At 41.3% G+C, this 19,479-nt stretch overlaps 1 protein-coding gene across 1 annotated transcript in view; it reads right to left on the bottom strand.

The window, feature by feature from the left end:
- Lrpprc (leucine rich pentatricopeptide repeat containing) overlaps positions 1-19,479 on the bottom strand; it is an 86,913-nt gene that overhangs the window by 2,787 nt on the left and 64,647 nt on the right. The window contains exons 28-35 of the mRNA XM_028765119.1: positions 17,399-17,541; positions 17,170-17,278; positions 14,202-14,328; positions 8,623-8,711; positions 4,867-5,068; positions 2,665-2,795; positions 2,435-2,550; positions 156-230 (exon numbers count right to left, since the gene is read on the bottom strand). Of these exons, the coding sequence (XP_028620952.1) occupies positions 156-230; positions 2,435-2,550; positions 2,665-2,795; positions 4,867-5,068; positions 8,623-8,711; positions 14,202-14,328; positions 17,170-17,278; positions 17,399-17,541 (992 nt within the window). The remainder of the gene's footprint in view (positions 1-155; positions 231-2,434; positions 2,551-2,664; positions 2,796-4,866; positions 5,069-8,622; positions 8,712-14,201; positions 14,329-17,169; positions 17,279-17,398; positions 17,542-19,479) is intronic.

Below are 19,479 nucleotides of genomic sequence, written 5' to 3'. Positions count from 1 at the left end.
GCCTGTTGTCTTACACACACACACACACACACACACACACACACACACACTCACAATTTAAAAAAGTAGCCACATATAGACAGGCCATATCTTCCATTTCTGTGGAGTTTTCAGTAAGGTTCTGAGCCAATGACCGGCTAGTAACAGCATCGTACCTTTTTGGGTTTCTGAGCAGTCCTGAGACAGAACACCGACAGAATTGAGCTCTGCTCAGCAATGGCACCACATCTCTAAAAAGTATAACAGTGTCAATCGCGGTTTTAAATAAGCCAGTCAAGGAGAATCTTCCCAGTTAAGGAACTTCCCAGCGATAGATACAGCAATGCATCATGCCCACCAGGAGCCCACCCGGCAGCCAGGTTTACTTGGGCACGAAAGGGGTGACAGGGGTGAGCTGGGCCAGCCCTAGTGAGTGTAGCTCTCTGCATCAAGGATGAAATTTGTTTAAAGAAAAAAGGGAAAAATTAAACTACTGCTTCAACAAGCACAGAACACGGCTCAGGACTGCAGAGAAAGAGGGAGGAAGGACCACCACTCCTCACCAATTACTCTGCCAAGCATTCACAAGTGAGCCAGGGATCATAAGGTTAATTATACATTTAATAAGGTGTCAGGGAGATAACTGCTCGTTTCTTTATAAAAATTAAAATGTACAAAGCAAGTTCTCTTTAAAGTATAATTACCTACACTTATGCATACAAAAGGACTGATTTCAATCTCTGTAGTTATAAAGGGCTTTCATTGCAATAGACAGCCAGTGCTTGAGAAAGAGACAAAAGTTAAACTAAAAAAAAGTTTCTATGACAGACCAGATAAATCAAGTGTCTATCCAGTCCTAGATGCTTTAGTCAAATGAAATATGGCAAGACAATATTTTAGTTTACGCTCATCGCAGATGTCACCCTCCAAGTTTCTAACAGCACAGTGCTCGTTGAAAGCTTTAAAACACTGTCAATGCTAAGATGAACAGCATAAAAAAACTTTTGTGACTCGAAGAACACTGACATTCTAAACGGATGTTTTTGACACCTGGGAACCCAGTGCTCCTCACGAGGAGAAAGCACAGCACTTTACTGTACGGCCAGTAACGATGGAGCTGCTGTCAGCCCTGCACCCAGACACCAAGAGCTCCTGGGGGTGCTACCACGGCTAGAGGCAGCTCTGAGCATGGCTGCTGGCAGTTCTGCTTCTATGGAAGGCATGAAGATGGTGGCTTACAACAAGCTGGGAAAGCAAACAAGGCCCCCCCTGGAGAACAATCAGAAGAGTGTGTTCGAGGTGAATGAACACTGTCATGTCAGGAGTGTGACTAGGTATCTGTGCTTACAGCCCTGGGTAACTGGTTAGCTACAGACGCAGGGAGAAAAATCGTGAGAGAGCGCTCATGAGAGAACAATGGAGATTCCCATATAACTATTGTAAATTTCCTATAAAAGAAGTAAAGGAATCAAACCAAATGGCAAGAACTTGAGAAAGCAGAAGCAATTTGCATTTTTATGTAACTGTTAAAGCAGAGGAAAATGTTCAGACACGCCTCTGTAAGTGGCTTGGCTTGTGCTGTCAAGCTAGACAAACTTGGATCAAAACTGGAGCTTAAGCCAGTGGCTAGAGTGTCCCCGTCCACATCTCCTACTTACTCCTCCCAGCTGCTAGGAATGTAAGTGAACATAACAGTATTTACAATCAGAAATTGGTCCCCAGGCCTCAATTTGACACAGGGAGTCTACACAAACACAGCCACTGGCGGGATCACCGTGACTGTTTGACTGCCACCTGCTGGGAAGGGGCTCCCGGCGGTGCCTGTTTGTGTACACTGCCAGCAGCAGCTGATCGCCCCGCTCCGGTGCACTTGGCACAGCGTTATGCTTAGAGCTGTTGAAATGGCATGAATGCGGTTGTCTCCTTTTCTCCAGATTGCTGATTTAACTGAGTGTGGGCCACAGAGAGCCACATTTGTCATTTAATGTGTCTGTGACACATTGGTGAATAGAAAGCAAATTCAACTCTTAATAAACCTTGAATAAGGCACTGAGAATGTTTGAGTATTCAAGTGAGAAGCTGTACATGAAAAGCAAACATTTCCTACTTCTTGTTTGCAAACTGTGTTGCCATGGTGATGCACAGTATTTAGAGCATTAAAGAAATTAGGAAACCAAAGGATTTGTTGCTTTGCACTACCCATCTTTGTAGAAACACTTGTCTGTTTCCTCCCGACATCTGTCTTAATTACTAGGATTTCCAGTTCTACCTGACATCTTTACAACTGGCAACCTACAGCCCCTACAGCCCACAGGGTTGTCATGCAATCTGGCTTCACACTCAACTTCAGGGTTCTAGCAGGAGTGTTCTCCATCCCGGTCCACCCCGCCTACTCCTGTCTAGCCCTCTCTCTGTTTACTTCTCATGAACTACAAGCCCGACGAGGAGTCATTACCTCTAAGAGTGCTCTGGCCTCGTCCACCTTGCCTGAGTCCACAAGCTGCAAGAAGAGATCAGTGACGGGCTTGTACAGTGCAAACTGATTGGCCAATCGCTCAGACATGATGCTTACTGCAAGAAAAACAGGAAGAAAAAGCTTGCACTGAAACCCGAGTATGGAAATCTGGGCCAATTTCACCCAAGAAAAAGGCAAGCTTCTACGCTCTTTAACCGCTAGCAACTCACACTTCTCTAGTGCTGGCTCCATCTGCTCTTCTATTACTTTTCTGAATAAATATGAGAAGCCAAAGTACTCAGCTTGATTCGATGAAGAAAGCATGTGCTCAATATTTTCAATGGCAGCATCAATTTTATTACTGTAAAGGAAAACAAAATCATAATATTTACTTGTATAAAACTGCAGCCAGTTTTAGTGGCTAATTCATGTGGATACTCATGCAAATACTTCAGAAAAAACAGACTATATTTACAAGCAACCAGCTTAATAACAATAATAATTTTCAAAGCCTATCGTGTAACATAACCTAGTTATATAGATATAAAATATTATAATTTTGGCTTTATAAATCACAATGGGCACTAGTATGTAAAGCAAAGACATGACATCTGGAGATTAAAAAAATAAGAAAGATCATACAGCCAAAAGTTGTATTTTCACAGCTAAAAGTCAGAGATTTCTTTTCATCAGGCACCATACATTTGGAAAATATTCAATACTAGAATCCTCAGAAAAGGGCACCTTTGGGGGAAAAAAAGAGAAATTCTGTGGCCTTCTTGAACAAAGTCGGAAACAATGTCCTTATCACTGTGATTCTGACGACGTAATCTATAACTAATCTGTGCAGTTATAACATGCTGCCACAAATCAATTTCATGTTGAAATTAGTACATTAAGAATAAGAATTCTACTAATTATAAAAAAAAAAGAATAAGAATTCTAATTAAAAACAAGCATCTTATAGACTTGGGTAGAAAAATTATTAAGTGAGTAAAAACATGTTTTCCACAGTATAGAGAATAATATATTGTAGTTTTAAAACATTCATCTAGCTTTTACATAGAGCTAATTTTAAAAAAATCACATTTTCCTGGGGCTGGAGAGATGGCTCAGTGGTTAAGAGCACTAACTGATTTTCCAGAGGTCTTGAGTTCAATTCCCAGAGACCACATGGTGGCTCACAACCATCTGTAATGGGATACCCTCTTCTGAAGGCATAGCTTCAGTGTACTCTCATACATATAATAAATAATTCAAAAAAAAAAAAAAAACCAAACACATTTTCTTATTAAAATGAAGTTTGAAAGTCTATTTCGAGAAGTACATTAAATCTGTATATGGCTGCTTTGCCTGCATGTTTGTATGGACATGAGGGCAAGTGTCAGCCCACATGGTTGGGAGCCACCATGTGGGTGCTGGGGTCCTCTGGAAGACCTAGGCTGGCTCATAAAGAGAGGAGTCATCTCTCCAGCCCTCAAGAAACAATAAAAACAAAAACATATTCTACCAAAAGAAACAGGAATAAACAAAAATACCTTTTGCAAAACAGTGTTTTAATACGGTATTATATATCCCAGTTTACCTACTAAAGAAGTCTTCCCTCAAAAGTGTTAGGAATACCAATTCTAGGATTACTCTTAGGACTCCCCCCCCGACCCCCCCAGAAAGGTTTTATTACACAGCCCAAACTGTCATCAAACTCATGATCCCCCTGCCGTGCAGCCTCCTGAGGTCTGGGGTTATGGGGCTAAATCATCCTGTTCACTCTCTTGACACCTTAATGTGTGTAAGGCATCTGTGACATCAAAGAAAACGGTCTGCCTGTCCCTCTGCAACGGTGATGAATCAAGTCTGAACACTTCTCTTCTTGTGGATGTGTGTTCTGATGGAAGAAATGCTGAACCATTTTTTAATGCTTGGAACAGAACTGAGGGTCTTATTTTTGCTGACCAGTTTCTCCAATCCATTGCAACCATGGAGACCTGTTTTTAACCAGCTTCCTGAGCTCTGCATCTCTAGTCTAGCAGTGTGTTGACACAAAAGAACTGCTGGTTAGGAAAAGAAATCCCTTTAATTTCTGTAAAAGAAGTGTTTTAATAATGAGGCACATGTGTTTATATTTTATACGCACACACACATATATAAGTGTACATGAATACATATAGCTTTTGCATAATATACATTATACATACATACATAAGAGTCAGCAACTGTGGGGTATATTTTATGAATCATAAATGTTTAGTCTATGACTAAAGATAAAATACATTTTAACATAATTAGTTTTAACAGTAAATAATCAACATAATAATTAGGATTGAAAATTTCCTATGATTGACATGTTCTCCAAAAGGTGCAAAGAATGACGAGACATTTTAAAGGTGGTTACCTGAAATAATCCTCAGTCAAGAAAGCTTGAGAACACTTACTTCTTCATCTGGGCCAAAGCGATGTTATTGATAAAAACCATTTTTGAGAGTCCAATTGTGTCGAGCCCATTCACCATCTTCTGAATGGCCTCTATGCTCTCCACGTCCCCCTTTAAGGCAAAGGCCTGGATGAGGCGGGTAACGGCCATCTCGGAAGGAACTTGCTCCAGATCCAAGGCTGCTTTCAGAGTCGCTAGAGCCACTGTAGTGAAAGCAGAGGACTAAGCTCATCTTAAAAATGACACGACTGACTTTAACATGTCTGAAAGCCACCTTTTAACCAGAGCATCAAATGGCTACACTAAAAATACATATAAATAATTCATTTTAGATTACAGAAAATATTGATACTTTATGAAAAGTCTTTTTAAAAATGATGCATCTGTGACTGACAAGGGGCTCCCTTCAGGGAGACTGGTTCATGACTCATCCAGGAAGCGGTAAGTTCTGAAAAGTATAGGAAAGGAAGACCTTTAAAATGTGTTTGGTGTTTTGTCTGTATGTGTGTCGGTGTGATCATGACAGATTCCCTGGAACTGGGGTTACAAACAGCTGTGAGCTGCCTCGTGGTTGCTAAGAATTGAACCCAGATCCTCTGGAAGAGCAGCTAGTGCTCTCAACCACTGAGCCATCTCTCTAGCCCTGAAAGGAAGAACTTTAAAAAAAAAAAATCAAAAACCAAAAAACGAAAAGCAAATAAATAACTTCTATCCACATTAACAATTTCCTCTAACTCAAAGCCCATATAATTATCAAAAAATGTTAACATCTCATTTTCATTTTTGAAAATGGTCCAAACAGGACCAAATCACACACAAAACCGGCTGCAGCAGAGCATCACAAAACCACACATTCACACACTGATTTCACACAACCAGGCTCCTTAAGATATTTACTGCATTCAGTTTTCAAAGCAAATAAAGCTTATTGACTCTTACAGTCAAGGGGGCTTTGCTCATAATTACAAACACTTGATTATAGCTAACTATGGAATTCCTTTCTACCACACAGCCTCCCCGGCAAGTGTGGTAAAATCTTTGTACTGAGTGAGGCGGTGGCTGGGAGGAGCCGCGAGAATGCTTAGCGTAACAACCACCTTTACCACTGCAGAAACTTCCCAGCTTTACAGCAATTAAACCCCTTACCCTAGACAAAGCTAAGGCTCTCCAGGCAGCTTCCAGAATGAGAGCAGCTTATCTCCACATGGGAATGGAAAGGGTAGTAATTAAACAGTCTATTAAAAACAATGAAGTAAAAGACATGATCAATTTAACCTTCTTTACTGAATAAACTATTATAATTTCAAATTTACACATGATCCAGACCATTGACTGTCAAATACAGAAATGGGAAAACAGTTTAAAAAGTGGTAGATGTTACAAATATGTATGCACACACAAGAAACAAAAATGCCTCTATACTATTTTAAAATATGACACACAGAAAATCAGCTTGATAGTGTCTTGTTAAAGGGTGGTCATATACAGGCTGTTACACTCAAGAGCCTTGGGTGTACTGTGTACAAGCATACTGTCAGGGAAGAGCTTTCTGCTAGTGGATAAAAGTTTAAAAAAAAAAAAAAAGGCGGAGGCTGGCTCGGGCTGATTAAGCATTTAACTACAAGGCAGGCGTGGGCTCGCAAAGGGCGCGCCTGAACTCAGAACCACTGAGGCTTGGCAGTTCAGTATTTCCCCAAAGTTCAAAGCCCAGAGCTGGATGCCAAACTAAGACCCTACCCTGCCCATTGTAGGTGCTGCACCTATAGGGGAGGAGAATCGAGAGGCAAGCAGAACACATCAGTCTGTGCCTATTCAAGGGGAATACAAGAGATTCTTATATACACGGCGGCACAGAATGCGCCATCTGTGCCGTGAGTGACCGAAGGAACTCCAGAGCGGTCCCTACTCACGCCCCTCATCTCCAAGTCTTCCCCGACTCACCCAATTCCAACAGTTCTTGCAATTACTCTCTAGTAAGACTGACTACACTGCTACATAGCAGCTATGGACAGTCTGCAAAAGTATTAGTTTATAAATTAATCTAAGATTTAATTGGTGTTTACTGCCATAGGTAAGTTTGATTAAAATAAAGTTGAAAGAGATAGCAAATCTGAGAGACCTAGGAAAATCAGGAATGTGAACACGGAAACAGGGCGCAGACCATCCTGCTTTGTTGATGAGCATTGTGCCTTCACAGATGTCAGCGGGCTGGGGCTTGGGCAGCGAGGGATGGTGGAATTGGAAGGAGAGGTCAGTGGGCTCGTGGATCCTGTGTGTAAGCACACCTGACAGCAGAGACCACACCATAGCACGGTGGAGAGGGTGGGAGTCAGGAAAGGGCCTTGAGGCATAGTTAGTTCCAAACTGAACTCTTAAAGTTAAAATAAGTCTTGTTCTTTGTGTCTACAGAAACATTAGCTATTTAACATTTAAAGCAGACTTTAATCCCCTCTTTATTCCTGAGACAGGCTTCCTCTGTGGCCCAGTGTCTTGGTAGTCCAGGCTGGCTCAAATATGAACCGTCTTCCTGCCTCAGCCTCTCTAGGATCACAGTGTGCACCACCATGCCCAGTTAAAAGTTTCAATGTCTTAAAATCTACATGAAAAATAAACCTCACAAAATCATTTCTATTGAAAATAAAACTCTCCAAACTTTAAAAACAAGCTTTATTGCATCTCTTAATTACAATTTAAAACTGTCCAAAAGACCAGTGGTGTGCAGAGTGCTCAAGGAACAGAGTCGCAAACTCTGGAAAGAAAAATAGTCTTTCAGGTAGGAAGACAGCAAGCTAAGGTACTGTAAGCAACGCTAAGGCTGAACAATCACATAGCCAGCTTCCTCTCAGGAGATGGAAACTATTTGATGAATTGCAAAGCAAAGAGAAGCATTATTATCACAGCCTGGAAAGAAACCAGCACGGCGGGTCAAAGCCGAAGAGGGAGTTTCTAGCCTGAGTCTCCTAAGGGCGCCTGTTGTAGGAGTATTGCTACTGACTAAAATTCAGCCTTGAAAGTTATTTGAAAAGCTGCTTTCCTAACCTCAAAAGTCATCACTGCCTCCCACCTCCCCAGAGCTAATCTACCCCACTGTAAACCCATGAACAGGCTCCGTGAAACCGTCAGCTCCCATGTCACAGTCCTCCCCAAAGTCACCTCTGTGTCCTCCTAGTGTTACCCTTGTGACACACATCTCCAAACAAACACTGCATTTCACTGTTCTTGGTGTTATGAACTATTAAAAAAGTATCAGGTTAGGGTTTTAAAAAATCAATATTACAATCATTTGGTGCACAATCTCACACACTTAACACTCAATTTAACTCATTTGCTATCTCATACACAACCAACACAACATGCAAGAAATAACTGCTGGGAATTGTTTCAGACCTCCAAAGTATGTTAATTTCCAAAGCAAAATGACTTGTGCTGTGAATTTTAACGCACTTGAAAGCCTGTACTTTCCCTCGTTCTGGAACACGAATTTTGCATGTCTGAAGAGCTGTGATTCATCTTAAGAAAGCCCATCTTGTGTTAAATGGGATGGAAACTGGACTAAGTGGTCAGATGACAGCACATTCATATTCAAGCCGTATTATAAATGCATGTACAGTAATTTACGTCTCTCAGCTACCACAAAAGGCTCTTGATAAGCAGGTAATTTGCTAAATGGACTCCTTTATCCAAGTATTCGAAGGGCGTTACAAGAAAAATCTGCAGAGGCATTAATGTGACGTAAAGGTCAAGCATTCTGACATACCTTTCAAATAATCCCGCCTAACTTGCGTTATGATGAGGAGGCTGTTGGCAGCATCGTTCAGTGTGAAGCCCTTGATGTGGGTCTCAGCGCTAAAAGAAGCAGACATTTAGAAAGGAATTACTGACATGCTTCTGATACGATAATAAATGGTTGAGCACCAAGGTGAAATTATAAAAACTACTGTTCGTATGTTAAAAATATTGCTGCAAAATATCGACCTGGAGACAGCTTTTGTGTTCTCCTGTCAATGGTTATAGAAGGATAATTTTTTTTTGCATTCTGACAGATGACAAAGTTGGAAATGAGCAACAAAAGAAACAAAGTACAAGATTTTTTTTAAACAATCGGTTCAGATTCTTGAGTACTGACATATTAGGTGACTAAAATAACCGCATGCCCTGCATTGTTCGCTATATCCTAGGCTGGATACTTCTCTCTCTCTCTCTCTCTCTCTCTCTCTCTCTCTCTCTCTCTCTCTCTCTCCCCCTCCCTTCTTCCCTCTCTCTCTCCCTCTCTCCTATGTTTACCATAATTATAAAATGTAAAAGTATTCTTCCAGCAACAAAACCGAACATTTTATTTTCAGTACTGTATACTTTACATATAAACTAACGCATATTACTAACACCATATCATTTGGTTGATTAATTTTCAAATTTATGTCATCTAGATACAGTTTTTAAAGGTTTTAAACAGAGCACAGAACCAAAACCATTGTTATACTAAAATTTAAAATTTCACATGACCACAGACTTAAAAACGAACTTCCTAACTAAAACTCAAAAGCAAAAAATAGCTTTACTTAAGTACCAAATCCTATAGGAATAACTAAAACCAGATGAGACAAACAGACAAAAATCCTCAAGTTTAACTGGAAGCACTCTGTTTGCTGCACTGTTTGTCCATGTCTTGTGATGAAATGTTAGCATCTCTAATGCCCCAAAGCTGACTTCCGATTAGGAAACACTAAGAGGTCAGGAAGAACAAGGGCTGCCGTATCAGCTCAGCTGTGACCTTACTGTCAATCCTCCATGGCTGCCAGCACAAAGTAAAGCGGGCAGCCCTGAGCAGAGGACAAGACCGGCAGGACCACTGTTCTTAAGAACCCGTGAACATCAGCCAGACAGCGCACGGCGAGCGTGCTCTCAGCCACTCTTCAGTCCCCACACAGGAGCCCCCATTTCTCCTGACCCGTAGCTGCTGCTCAGTTTGACTTTCCCCTTGTTCATTTGTCAAAGCTTCTAAGTCAATGACTCTTATGTGATACCAATTGCTTAAAGGACCCGCTTTCCCAACCTGTAGCATGAATAAGACTCAGGCACTATTACAATCTCACTTCCCACACCATCATCATCATTATTATTATTATTATTATTTGTAGTATACCATATTCATTCAAGAACATTACTTGGGCTGGGTGGCAGTGGAGCATGTCACCCCAGCGCTCAGGAGGCAGAGGCAGGTGGACCTCTGAGTTTGAGGCCAGCCTGGTCTACAGAGCTAGTTTCAGGGCAGTCAGGGCTAAACAGAGAAACACTGTCTTTAACACACACACACACACAGAATATGAATATTATTTATAGTCTAAAACTAGCTATTAATCCTGGTCTGTAGAGAGAATACCTAACAGGCCAGCAATGGCAACACAGTGAGACAGTGTCCAAACCAAACCACCACCAAACCTCAAAATAATACCAACCCCAAAAGCCATCTGAAACCATGAGATAGTAAATCATGTTTCTTAACAAACAAGAATAAGCCATAAGCCTTTGAAAACTTCATAACATCATTTAAATACTCTTCAAAGAACTCCCTGTATTTGTTTCAAATATGAAAGCAGAGATTAGTATCAGGAAGAACATTTCCCTTATCAATCCAAAAGTAGAAAATGTATTCTAATGGCAAAGAGAGAAAAAGTATGAAGTTACTCAGAGAAACCTTTGGGATCATTTATACAACATCAAGAAATTTAATTTTGGTTCCTAATTTTTAGTTTTATTTCTTAGTTACCAAAATGAACTTTCTGTGATAAAGGGAATAGCCTTTTTGTGCTGTCCAATGGGGTTAGCCACTAGTCATGGGAAATATGTAATTTAATTATTATATTTCATTTTATACAGTTTAAAGTCACACCCAGGCTGGTGGCTACTTAAGAGGGTGGCATACAATTCCAGGGTTTCAGTTTTGAAACTGTCAAAATAAAGAAAAAATTATGGAGAAGAAGGGTTTACATCTTACGTCTTGCCTTCGCTGCAGACAGAATCTTTCTAACTAAGAAGGACGGTCTTTTAAGGAAGCTTCCATTATTTTCAGAGCAATGAACGGACTATGGCTTGTGGTTACATAATACATATGTTTACATAGGTAAAACATATGTCACCTTGAATAAAAAAAACCTGGTCAGCCCTGTGAAAGCAGTCAGGGACAGACTTAACACCGTTTCTAGGCAGAAAGAAACAGGAAGGCAGATAGGGCAAGGAAGACTCCCTAAGAAAACCTCCAGAGACTCAGGATGGCTGATGCCAGTGTCCTGGCTAGACAGCAGGAACACCAGAGCAAATGACTGTTGCAGGCTACGGGAGCCCACATGGTGGTCACCACAATAAAATCAAGTAGCCTCTACACACCAATCATTGCTCTTGAAAAATGATTTTTATACATGTGTGTGTGTGCGCGAGCACGTATGTGGGCACGTGTATGTATATTGTAATATAAGGAGGTCAAAGGACAACTTGCTGGAGTCAGTTCTTTCCTTCCAGCAAGGGGGTCTTAGGGAATCAAACTCAGGTTGTCAGCCTTGGCGGCTAGTGCCTTTACCCACTGAATGAACTACCTTGCTAGCACAATCAACAAGTATTTTTCACTCTGATACTGATATAGAACTGAGAGGGGGAGAGACAGCCAGGAATGAATCCAAAGAAGTTAACATGACATACTTTCAATAACACAATTAGTTGGATAATTCAAATAGTTCCAATCCAGGAACTGCCCTGGAATTTACTGTGTAGACCAAGCTGGCCTTGAACTCACAGATATCCACTTGCTTCTGCCTTCTGAATACTAGGATTAAAGATATGGGCCACTACCTGGACTTTTTCAAGAAAGGTACCCAACATAGGCTTCAAGTTACAGAATACTGAAATGATAATGAAAAACATTTTAACGGCTCAAATTAAAGCCTGTCGTAGGTTTCTATTACTGCGATGAAACTCCATAACCAAAAAGTTGAGGAGGAAAGGGTTTATTTGGATTACACTTTCACATCACTGTTCATCACTGAAGGAAGTCAGAGCAGGAACTCAAAGCAGGGACAGGAACCTGGAGGCAGGAGCTGATGCAGAGGCCATGGAGGAGTGCTGTTTACTGGCTTGCTCACATGGCTTGCTCACCCTGCTTTCTTATAGAACCCAGGACCATCAGCCCAAGGATGATACCACCCACTATGGGCTGGGCCTGGCCCCACTAATCACTGAGAAAATGCCTTACAGCTGGATCTCATGGAGGCATTTCCTCAACTGAGGTGACTTCCTCTCTGACAATTCTAGCTCGTGTCAAGTTGCCATATAACCAATCCCCCGTTGAAGGCTTTGGATCCTGGATCGTCTGGGGTCCACATAGCTACATGGGGAAGGCAGCTATGGAAGGATCCTTGTAGGCCATTACAGCTGGAGTTTAAGTACTGTGAAGTGTACAGGGAGTCTCATCTATCTGTGGAGTCTAAAATCCAACTGAGAAGCAGAGAGCAGACAGAGGTTGCCAGGGAAGAGAGGAACTGTGGAGATGAAGCCCGTGGAATAGCAGCGAGACAAGTAAGCTCTAGAGTCCTACCTAGCTATGCCTAAAGCTAATGCTGCTGCTGAGAGGGTACACTATCAGTGTAATTACACACACTCAGAACCCAACAATGATAGCAACGCTGATGATAAAGACGGTGGGAGGAAACTCTGGATGGTGATGGATATGTTTACGGCCTTGGTGCTGGCGGTGGTTTCACTGGTATACACTTATCCCCAAAGTTAATGAGATGTATACATTAAATATGTATCTTTTAATATGTCAATCATATTGTTGAGAGGAAAAAAAGAATATAAGCCTGTATTTTCCAGGTTGTGGTGAAAGGAGAATAAAAAAGCTATGCTTCTAACCACTCAGGTCAGCTCTGTCTCAGATCAAGACCAGCGGCAGAATTCCAGAAATGTCTTTTACAGTAGTGATACTTGAGCAAATCCATATACAAACACACTCAATGGAAATCAATACTCCATGACATGGCCTTTAATTACTTGAAGCACTCTGGTATTTTCCAGGCTATTTCATTTAAAAAATGGTTCATTCTGACCCACTTAATAGTGGCACCTACAGTTTGAAACTATGCTAGGTCCGTAGTCTTCTTTGAGAGGTATGCATAGCACTGAATGCCCTAGGAAGCAGGGTGTCATGAAACACACAAGATATATAGTACAAGTGGCCATGAGGGAATGCTTTCAAAGAGTCTGAGGCTCATGACTTATTTGTTATCTGGGATCTTTGTAAAATGGACAACCCTGGGTCACTCTGAGTCAGAACCTTAGCAGTGGGCTCTGGGAAGATGGCTCAGGGATGCAGGCAGGGCTTAGCATGCACAAGCCCAATCAAGGAGTTTTGAGTGTGATGTGGTATGCATGAGTGTGTGTCTGTATATGCATACAGATATGCATGAGTGTGCGTCCATGAGTAAAACCAAAGTCAACATCTGGTATTTTCCTCCATGGCTCTGCAGCTCACTTACTGAAGCAGGGTCTCTTGTTGAACTTTTAAGTCCATCAGTTACAGCTGGACTGTATATCTGGTCAGCTTGCCCAGCCTTAATGTGGGTTCTGGGGATCTAAACCCTTGTCCTCATGTTTGGAGAGCAAGGACTTGACCCACTGAGTCACCTCCACAGCCCCAAGATAAAGACTGTTACATTTTACTTTGGAGAAATCTTTAGAGGATTTGTGACCAACTCTCAGGATTAACTGGTTTCTGACTTTTTACATTTTTTCTTTCTTAACAGTTTAAGTTCCCTCTTGTATTCCTCAACATGGAATTCTATTCTATACTCTGCCTCCCTGTCTGGAAAAACTACTCATCTCAGATCACCTTTGGTTATGTCGAGTAAGACAGAGCTCCACAATGATCTGAAAAAGTAAATCCACATCCTACACCACAGGGGTTAGAGCTAACAGGATACCATTTTAAAAAATGTTTAAGGCACTAATTGAGGTGTATATAAGGTCCAGGGGTAGATTATTCAATTCACAACTGAAAAATGCACAAGTCAGGCAGAGTACACTAAATAAGTTCAGGGTTTGGATGTGACTGTTGGTGTCAAAACATACACAGGGACCAGGCATGGTGGCAAACATGCCTGTTATCCCAGCACTCAAGAGGCAGAGGATGGCTACAACTTTGAGGCCAGCCTGCAAAACAGTGAGCCCTGCTTTAAACAAACAAATCATAAAATTAAGCAACTTTTAATGTTACTTTTCTGGGCAGCAGAGACACTTCAGCTAGTATTCCTTTAAAGTGAGAGTTTTCACAGATGAACAGATACTCACAAATCTTTCACGTGCATTGCTTGTGTGAAGTCGTCCTTACTCAGCAGTAAGGGTATCAAGGTTCTGTAAGTTTCACTGCTAAATACAATGTTTTGCTTTTCCGCTGTAAGGAAGATATTATATGCACCTATAAGAGAGAAAAAAAATAAAAAAGGGAGACAATATTATTTTGAACTAGCAAAACAAAAAAAATCCCAAAATATATATCTATCCACTGTTCCCAATCCTTAGAGATGGGCACTGACCACACCAGCATTCTTCAAATTCCCAAGACAAACCATTGAAAAGAAAAGTGTCTGAAAGGGTTTCTTTTCCAAATTATTTTTTATACTTGCTTTCGGTCAATAAATTATGTTCTTCCTAACAAAAATGAAAATCAGCTCTTCTGAATTCAAAAGATTGCAAAATAAATTGTAAAATATGTGTTAAAGTCCAAATAAACCAGAGGTATAATTTAGATTGAGGGGCGCAAAAGATTCACTTTCAAGCTATCTTTAATCTATAAGTGGGTGGTTACAATGGTTAACATTTCAACACAATAGCATTAAAGTGAATATAGCCTATAATTCTAAAATTAGAAGATCAAATTATTTGGCTACGACAGGACTTATACAAAAACATACAATTTTCAAATATACAGATACCTAACAAGTAAACTAGGCAACATTTGTTTGACTGATTAACAGTTTTATTTCACTTGTTCACAATAACTGTCAGTGAATGAAAGGATGTTACCAAAAGAGAAGTACCTACACTTTTCAGTCACTTACTTTTCTGAAATAAAACTGCTTGCGTATAAAGAGCCAACTGGAACTACAATCCACTTGTGTGTGTAAACACATCACAACAGAGATAAGTAAAAGCTATTTACCACAGACGGCCCTCTATGAATATAACTCAGTTGGAAAGAAAGTCGAGGGATGAAAGAGATACACACAGTGTTAATGACCACAAGAATACTCTAGAAACGTCTGAACAGACAGAAATAGTTGTGATTATGTGTATACGTTAGGGAAGTTTGCATTATCACCTCAATGACACTCAAGTGGCAATGTCCAAATCACACTTAAAACTGGAAATTAAAAAGATAAGGTACAAGAATATTTATATTAGTTGTACCTTAGTTGAGACTGTGTGAATGAACGTAATAGTCATGCAAGCTAATTGGATGTTAAATAAGCTTTCTAAAGCACAGTCCCTTTTAGTGATCACATGAGTAACTGCCCTGTATCAGACTTTTGTTAATGCCTACATGAACCAGGCACTAATACAAGTTAGAAAAACACAAGACACTAAAGAAAGAGTTCTATCAGTTAATGGCTATGTTGACAGATACCGACAAGCCACTATATTTATCATTGAAAGCGCCCCCCTTACTCTTTCATATATCATGAACTTGAACCACAGCCCTAGTCTTCCTGTCTTCTCTCTCTCATAGTCTCAGCTCACCAGTGTCTCCAACAGGCCTGTCCTTCTTTCAGGCCATCACCAGCAGTGGGTGTGTGACTCTCTGCATCTAACTGCAGATGTTTCATGAGCATGTTCTTATTGTCCCTTTTGGTCACATAGTTTGTTGTTGAATGAGGGCTCTGTACCATTTGAATATTGGAAATTAATAAAACAAAAGTAGGAAATATTATTGGTTATTTTCTGATACCACAGAAGTTGTATTCACTATTATGTCAACCTTATGTGAGTACTTCCATGTTATAAATCCATTAACCACAACTACCCAACAAATACTACTACTACTGTAAGCACTGAATTTTCAAAGCATTTATATTTTGCTAAGTGCTTGAATCTTGAGACATACAAAATCAATATTAGGCTAAAACAATTAGCTGAATGACTATATAACATTTAATCACTTAGTTAAATGTTTTAATTTAATTAAAAACAACTTTTAAAAAGGTAGCATATGAGCTAGGCATAATGGTGCATATCTATAATCCTAGGACTTGTCCTGAGCTGGGGGGGGGGGCGCGGGGGATGGAGTGGGGAGAGTGGTTGAATCTAAGATGAGCCTGTGCTACATAGTGAGACCCTATTTAAAAAAGAGATACCAATCAACCAACCAACCAAGACCATTATCATAAACTCAGCTTCCCAAATGCACAAATGTACCTAACAATTACTGCTGGGCTGTGTTTGCCTAGCTGCTAGGGTGCCCAGAGCACCATGGCACAACCCAAGGGAGGCAGAACAAATCCTGTAAAGGGGGTCCTCAGTCTGTGTTCTCCAAGGTGGGAAACAGTGGGGTCTGGGATGATGGCTGTGGTTCCCAGTCTCCTGTGTGCCTAGGCACTGGTAGGAGTTGGGAACAGAGGTCTGCACTTTCCCTCTGGGCATCCCCCCTGGAGCACCCGGCAGGAGGGAAAGGCAGAGCCAAGGAGGGGAGGTGGCACTCAGGGCCTTATCTACATACCTTATTAGCATGAAAAACTCCAGGTTTCTATGTTACCTGACTGATTGCCTTGGTCTGCCCAGTGGGGTATCCTGGTTACATGTTCCAGAGCAGACAGAGGCAGGCAGGGAGTGGTCCCACTCCTGTTCTTGAGATTAGTGGGGTTTGTGCTCACTCAGTCTTGGTACACTTGCCTGACTTCTGTTTATTTTTTTGAAACAGAGTTTCTTTGTGTAGCCCTGGCTGTTCCAGAACTCACAAGATAGACCAGGCTGGCCTCGAACTCCTTTGGCTCGGCCTGCCTCACCTCCCTTGTGCTAGGACTAAAGGCAGAGGCCACCACAGCCCAGCATCTAACAACTACTCCTCACATCTGGCCCCACGGCGTTCCTTTGCTCTTGTTTCATCCTTAACTACTCACATCTCAGAATGTCAGCACACTGCTTTATAAACTATAACACTGTAACTAACACATTACTCAGTACCATCTCTACTGTGTTGATAAGCTGTATACATGTGTGTGCGTGGCCACGCCCACCCTCCCGAGGCCCCATGGCGGCTCACTTTTATTATTCTTGAGTCTGCAGGCAGACAGCAACGCCTTCTCAGTACTGTCGTCTCCTGACGTCGGTGAGGATGAACGCAGGGAAGGCCTGTCATCTCCAAAGCACAACTTTAAAACAAAATTACTCAGTTCAACAAAACTTGTTAAACCCAGCAACCTCTGCAGTATAAAACTGAGCTAAGCTAGGTTCTAGAAAAGTCTGTTAGGCTTCCGCTAACGACAAGTTACCTCGGGAACGTCGAAAGGAACCTCCTGGTTGCTGGTTTTCAGGATCTCAGCTAACAACCGCAGTGTCCGCTCTCGAGGGACAATGTTCTCTTCTTGCACTTTATTCCAGACAGCGTCCGCTCTCTGCCAGTCACCGCTTATCTCTAGAGTGTGATCAGTCAAGACTCAGTGAGTCTGCCCAGCAGAGCTGGTCAAGCCTGAGGACATTCTTACTCCATGTTTAAATACACACTATTCCCAACGCTGTTGTTATGGAGAGGGAACATTAGTGACTGTAGCTCAGAGGCGAGGAAGACTTCTCTGTGTATCTTTTTAATTATGAGCCACTTTCTCTGCCAAACAAACTAAACAAAAGCAAAACCAGTAACAAACCACCTCCAAGCTTTTATCCAAAGCTTTGAAAACCATGTTGATAAAAAGGCTGTTTTTAAAGTAACTGAAAAATTGTCCAATGTGAAAATCAAAATCAGAAAACAAGTAACACACACCCTTTCTAGTGTTTGCAGAGATGATGAATACATGTGCACTGCCTTGTGAATACCTCTGATTCTAACATGTCTGAGAATGTTCTGATGCACGGCTTTTTTCTTACAACTGATAACTTCCCAGATACTTTGACTTGGGTGAGGAGAGTCTGCACTTCACCTGCTGCCTCCCAGAGTTCCACATTCCTTGTGGCAACAGATAACACTACTGACTAAGTCTTAAGGAAGCAAGAAATCTCCTGTAAAGGAAACAGGTAGATTATTTGTACCAATAACCTAACTACTTTCTTCTCTGTGATGATACCCAGTGTTCACAAATAACAAGGGCTGTGCTACTTGAGATGTTTTTCTGTTTTAATTTGCAAATGTGTGTGCAAGGGATATTTTAGAGAGATGAACAACATCCAGAGAGCGTGAATATTTCTATTTCTCAGTATCTAGAGGAAACGTGTCACTACTAACATTGGTGGAACTGTCTTAGACTCTGTCTCTCACTACTGACATCAGTGGGACTTCCCTAGAATCTGTCTCTCCAAAATGAAATGTCTCTCAGTTTTCTGACAACTAATGACTACTAGAAATATAAAGTTTAAAGACCAAAAAGTGAAGCACAGTCACACTGAGTGAGAAATCAGCAATAAGGAAAAAGGGTACAAGGTGAGGAGGACAATTTCCCTACCAAACACAGGTTACAACCCTCATTTTAAGTAGTAGAAACTAAAGTTCAAAGTGGGGTCAAGACAGGGTTTTTTTGGGTAATAGCATTGGCTGTCTTGGAACTTTCTCTATAGGCTGGCCTTGAACTCAGAGATCTGCCTACTTCTGCCTCCCAAGTGCTGAGATTAAAGGTGAGTACCATCATGCCCAACCCAAAAGCAATATTCTTATAAGTTATCATACCTTACCTTTATTAAAATGTCCTCCTACAATGTAAAACCTAAGTATTATCAATATTTTAAAATATAAAGCTTGATTACAAAAATAATCCAAGCCCAAGAATCTTTACTGAGTGGAAGGAAACATCTGAAGCAGTTCTTGTGTGGTGAGATAACCTGCACATTGGGCAACACAAGGATGGCTTCCAGGCCCCAAGGGGACAGTACAGTGTTCTGGAGCCATGGCTCACTTTAAAACCCACACACGTACTCTAAGCGATGGGAAAAGCTGAGTGGACGATTTACAGCTATATTCTCGAAAAACCAAGAGCCATTATAAGGTAACTTTATCCTTGTTAGAAAGGCAAAATGACTTAGCTGGACCCTGAGCTAGTGGTAGCCATCTTTAATCTCAGTGTCTGGGAGGCAGAGGCAGGCAGATCTCTGAGTTCAAGGCCAGACTGGTCTACAGAGTGAGTTCCAGGACAGGTAGGGCTACACAGACAGACTCTGTCTCAAAAGACAAAAACAATAACAAAATAAAAATGAGAGGAGGTTGTTGTGGGGGTGCTGGAGAGATGCCCGACTGACAGGGCTTGCTGTTCTTCCAGAACTTTCTGAGAATAGATGAAGCTGTGGGGCCACATTCCTGGGGGCCTGGGTGTTTCTAAGGCACCAAACTAGGTGGTGAAGAACTCTAATCCTGGGTTTTACCTTTAAG

The sequence above is a fragment of the Grammomys surdaster genome, unplaced genomic scaffold, assembly GCF_004785775.1.
Source record: "Grammomys surdaster isolate TR1022 unplaced genomic scaffold, NIH_TR_1.0 149, whole genome shotgun sequence".
Lineage (NCBI taxonomy): Eukaryota > Metazoa > Chordata > Mammalia > Rodentia > Muridae > Grammomys > Grammomys surdaster.
Note: the sequence above shows the minus strand (reverse complement) of the source record. Positions and strands in the feature narration are given on the sequence as shown.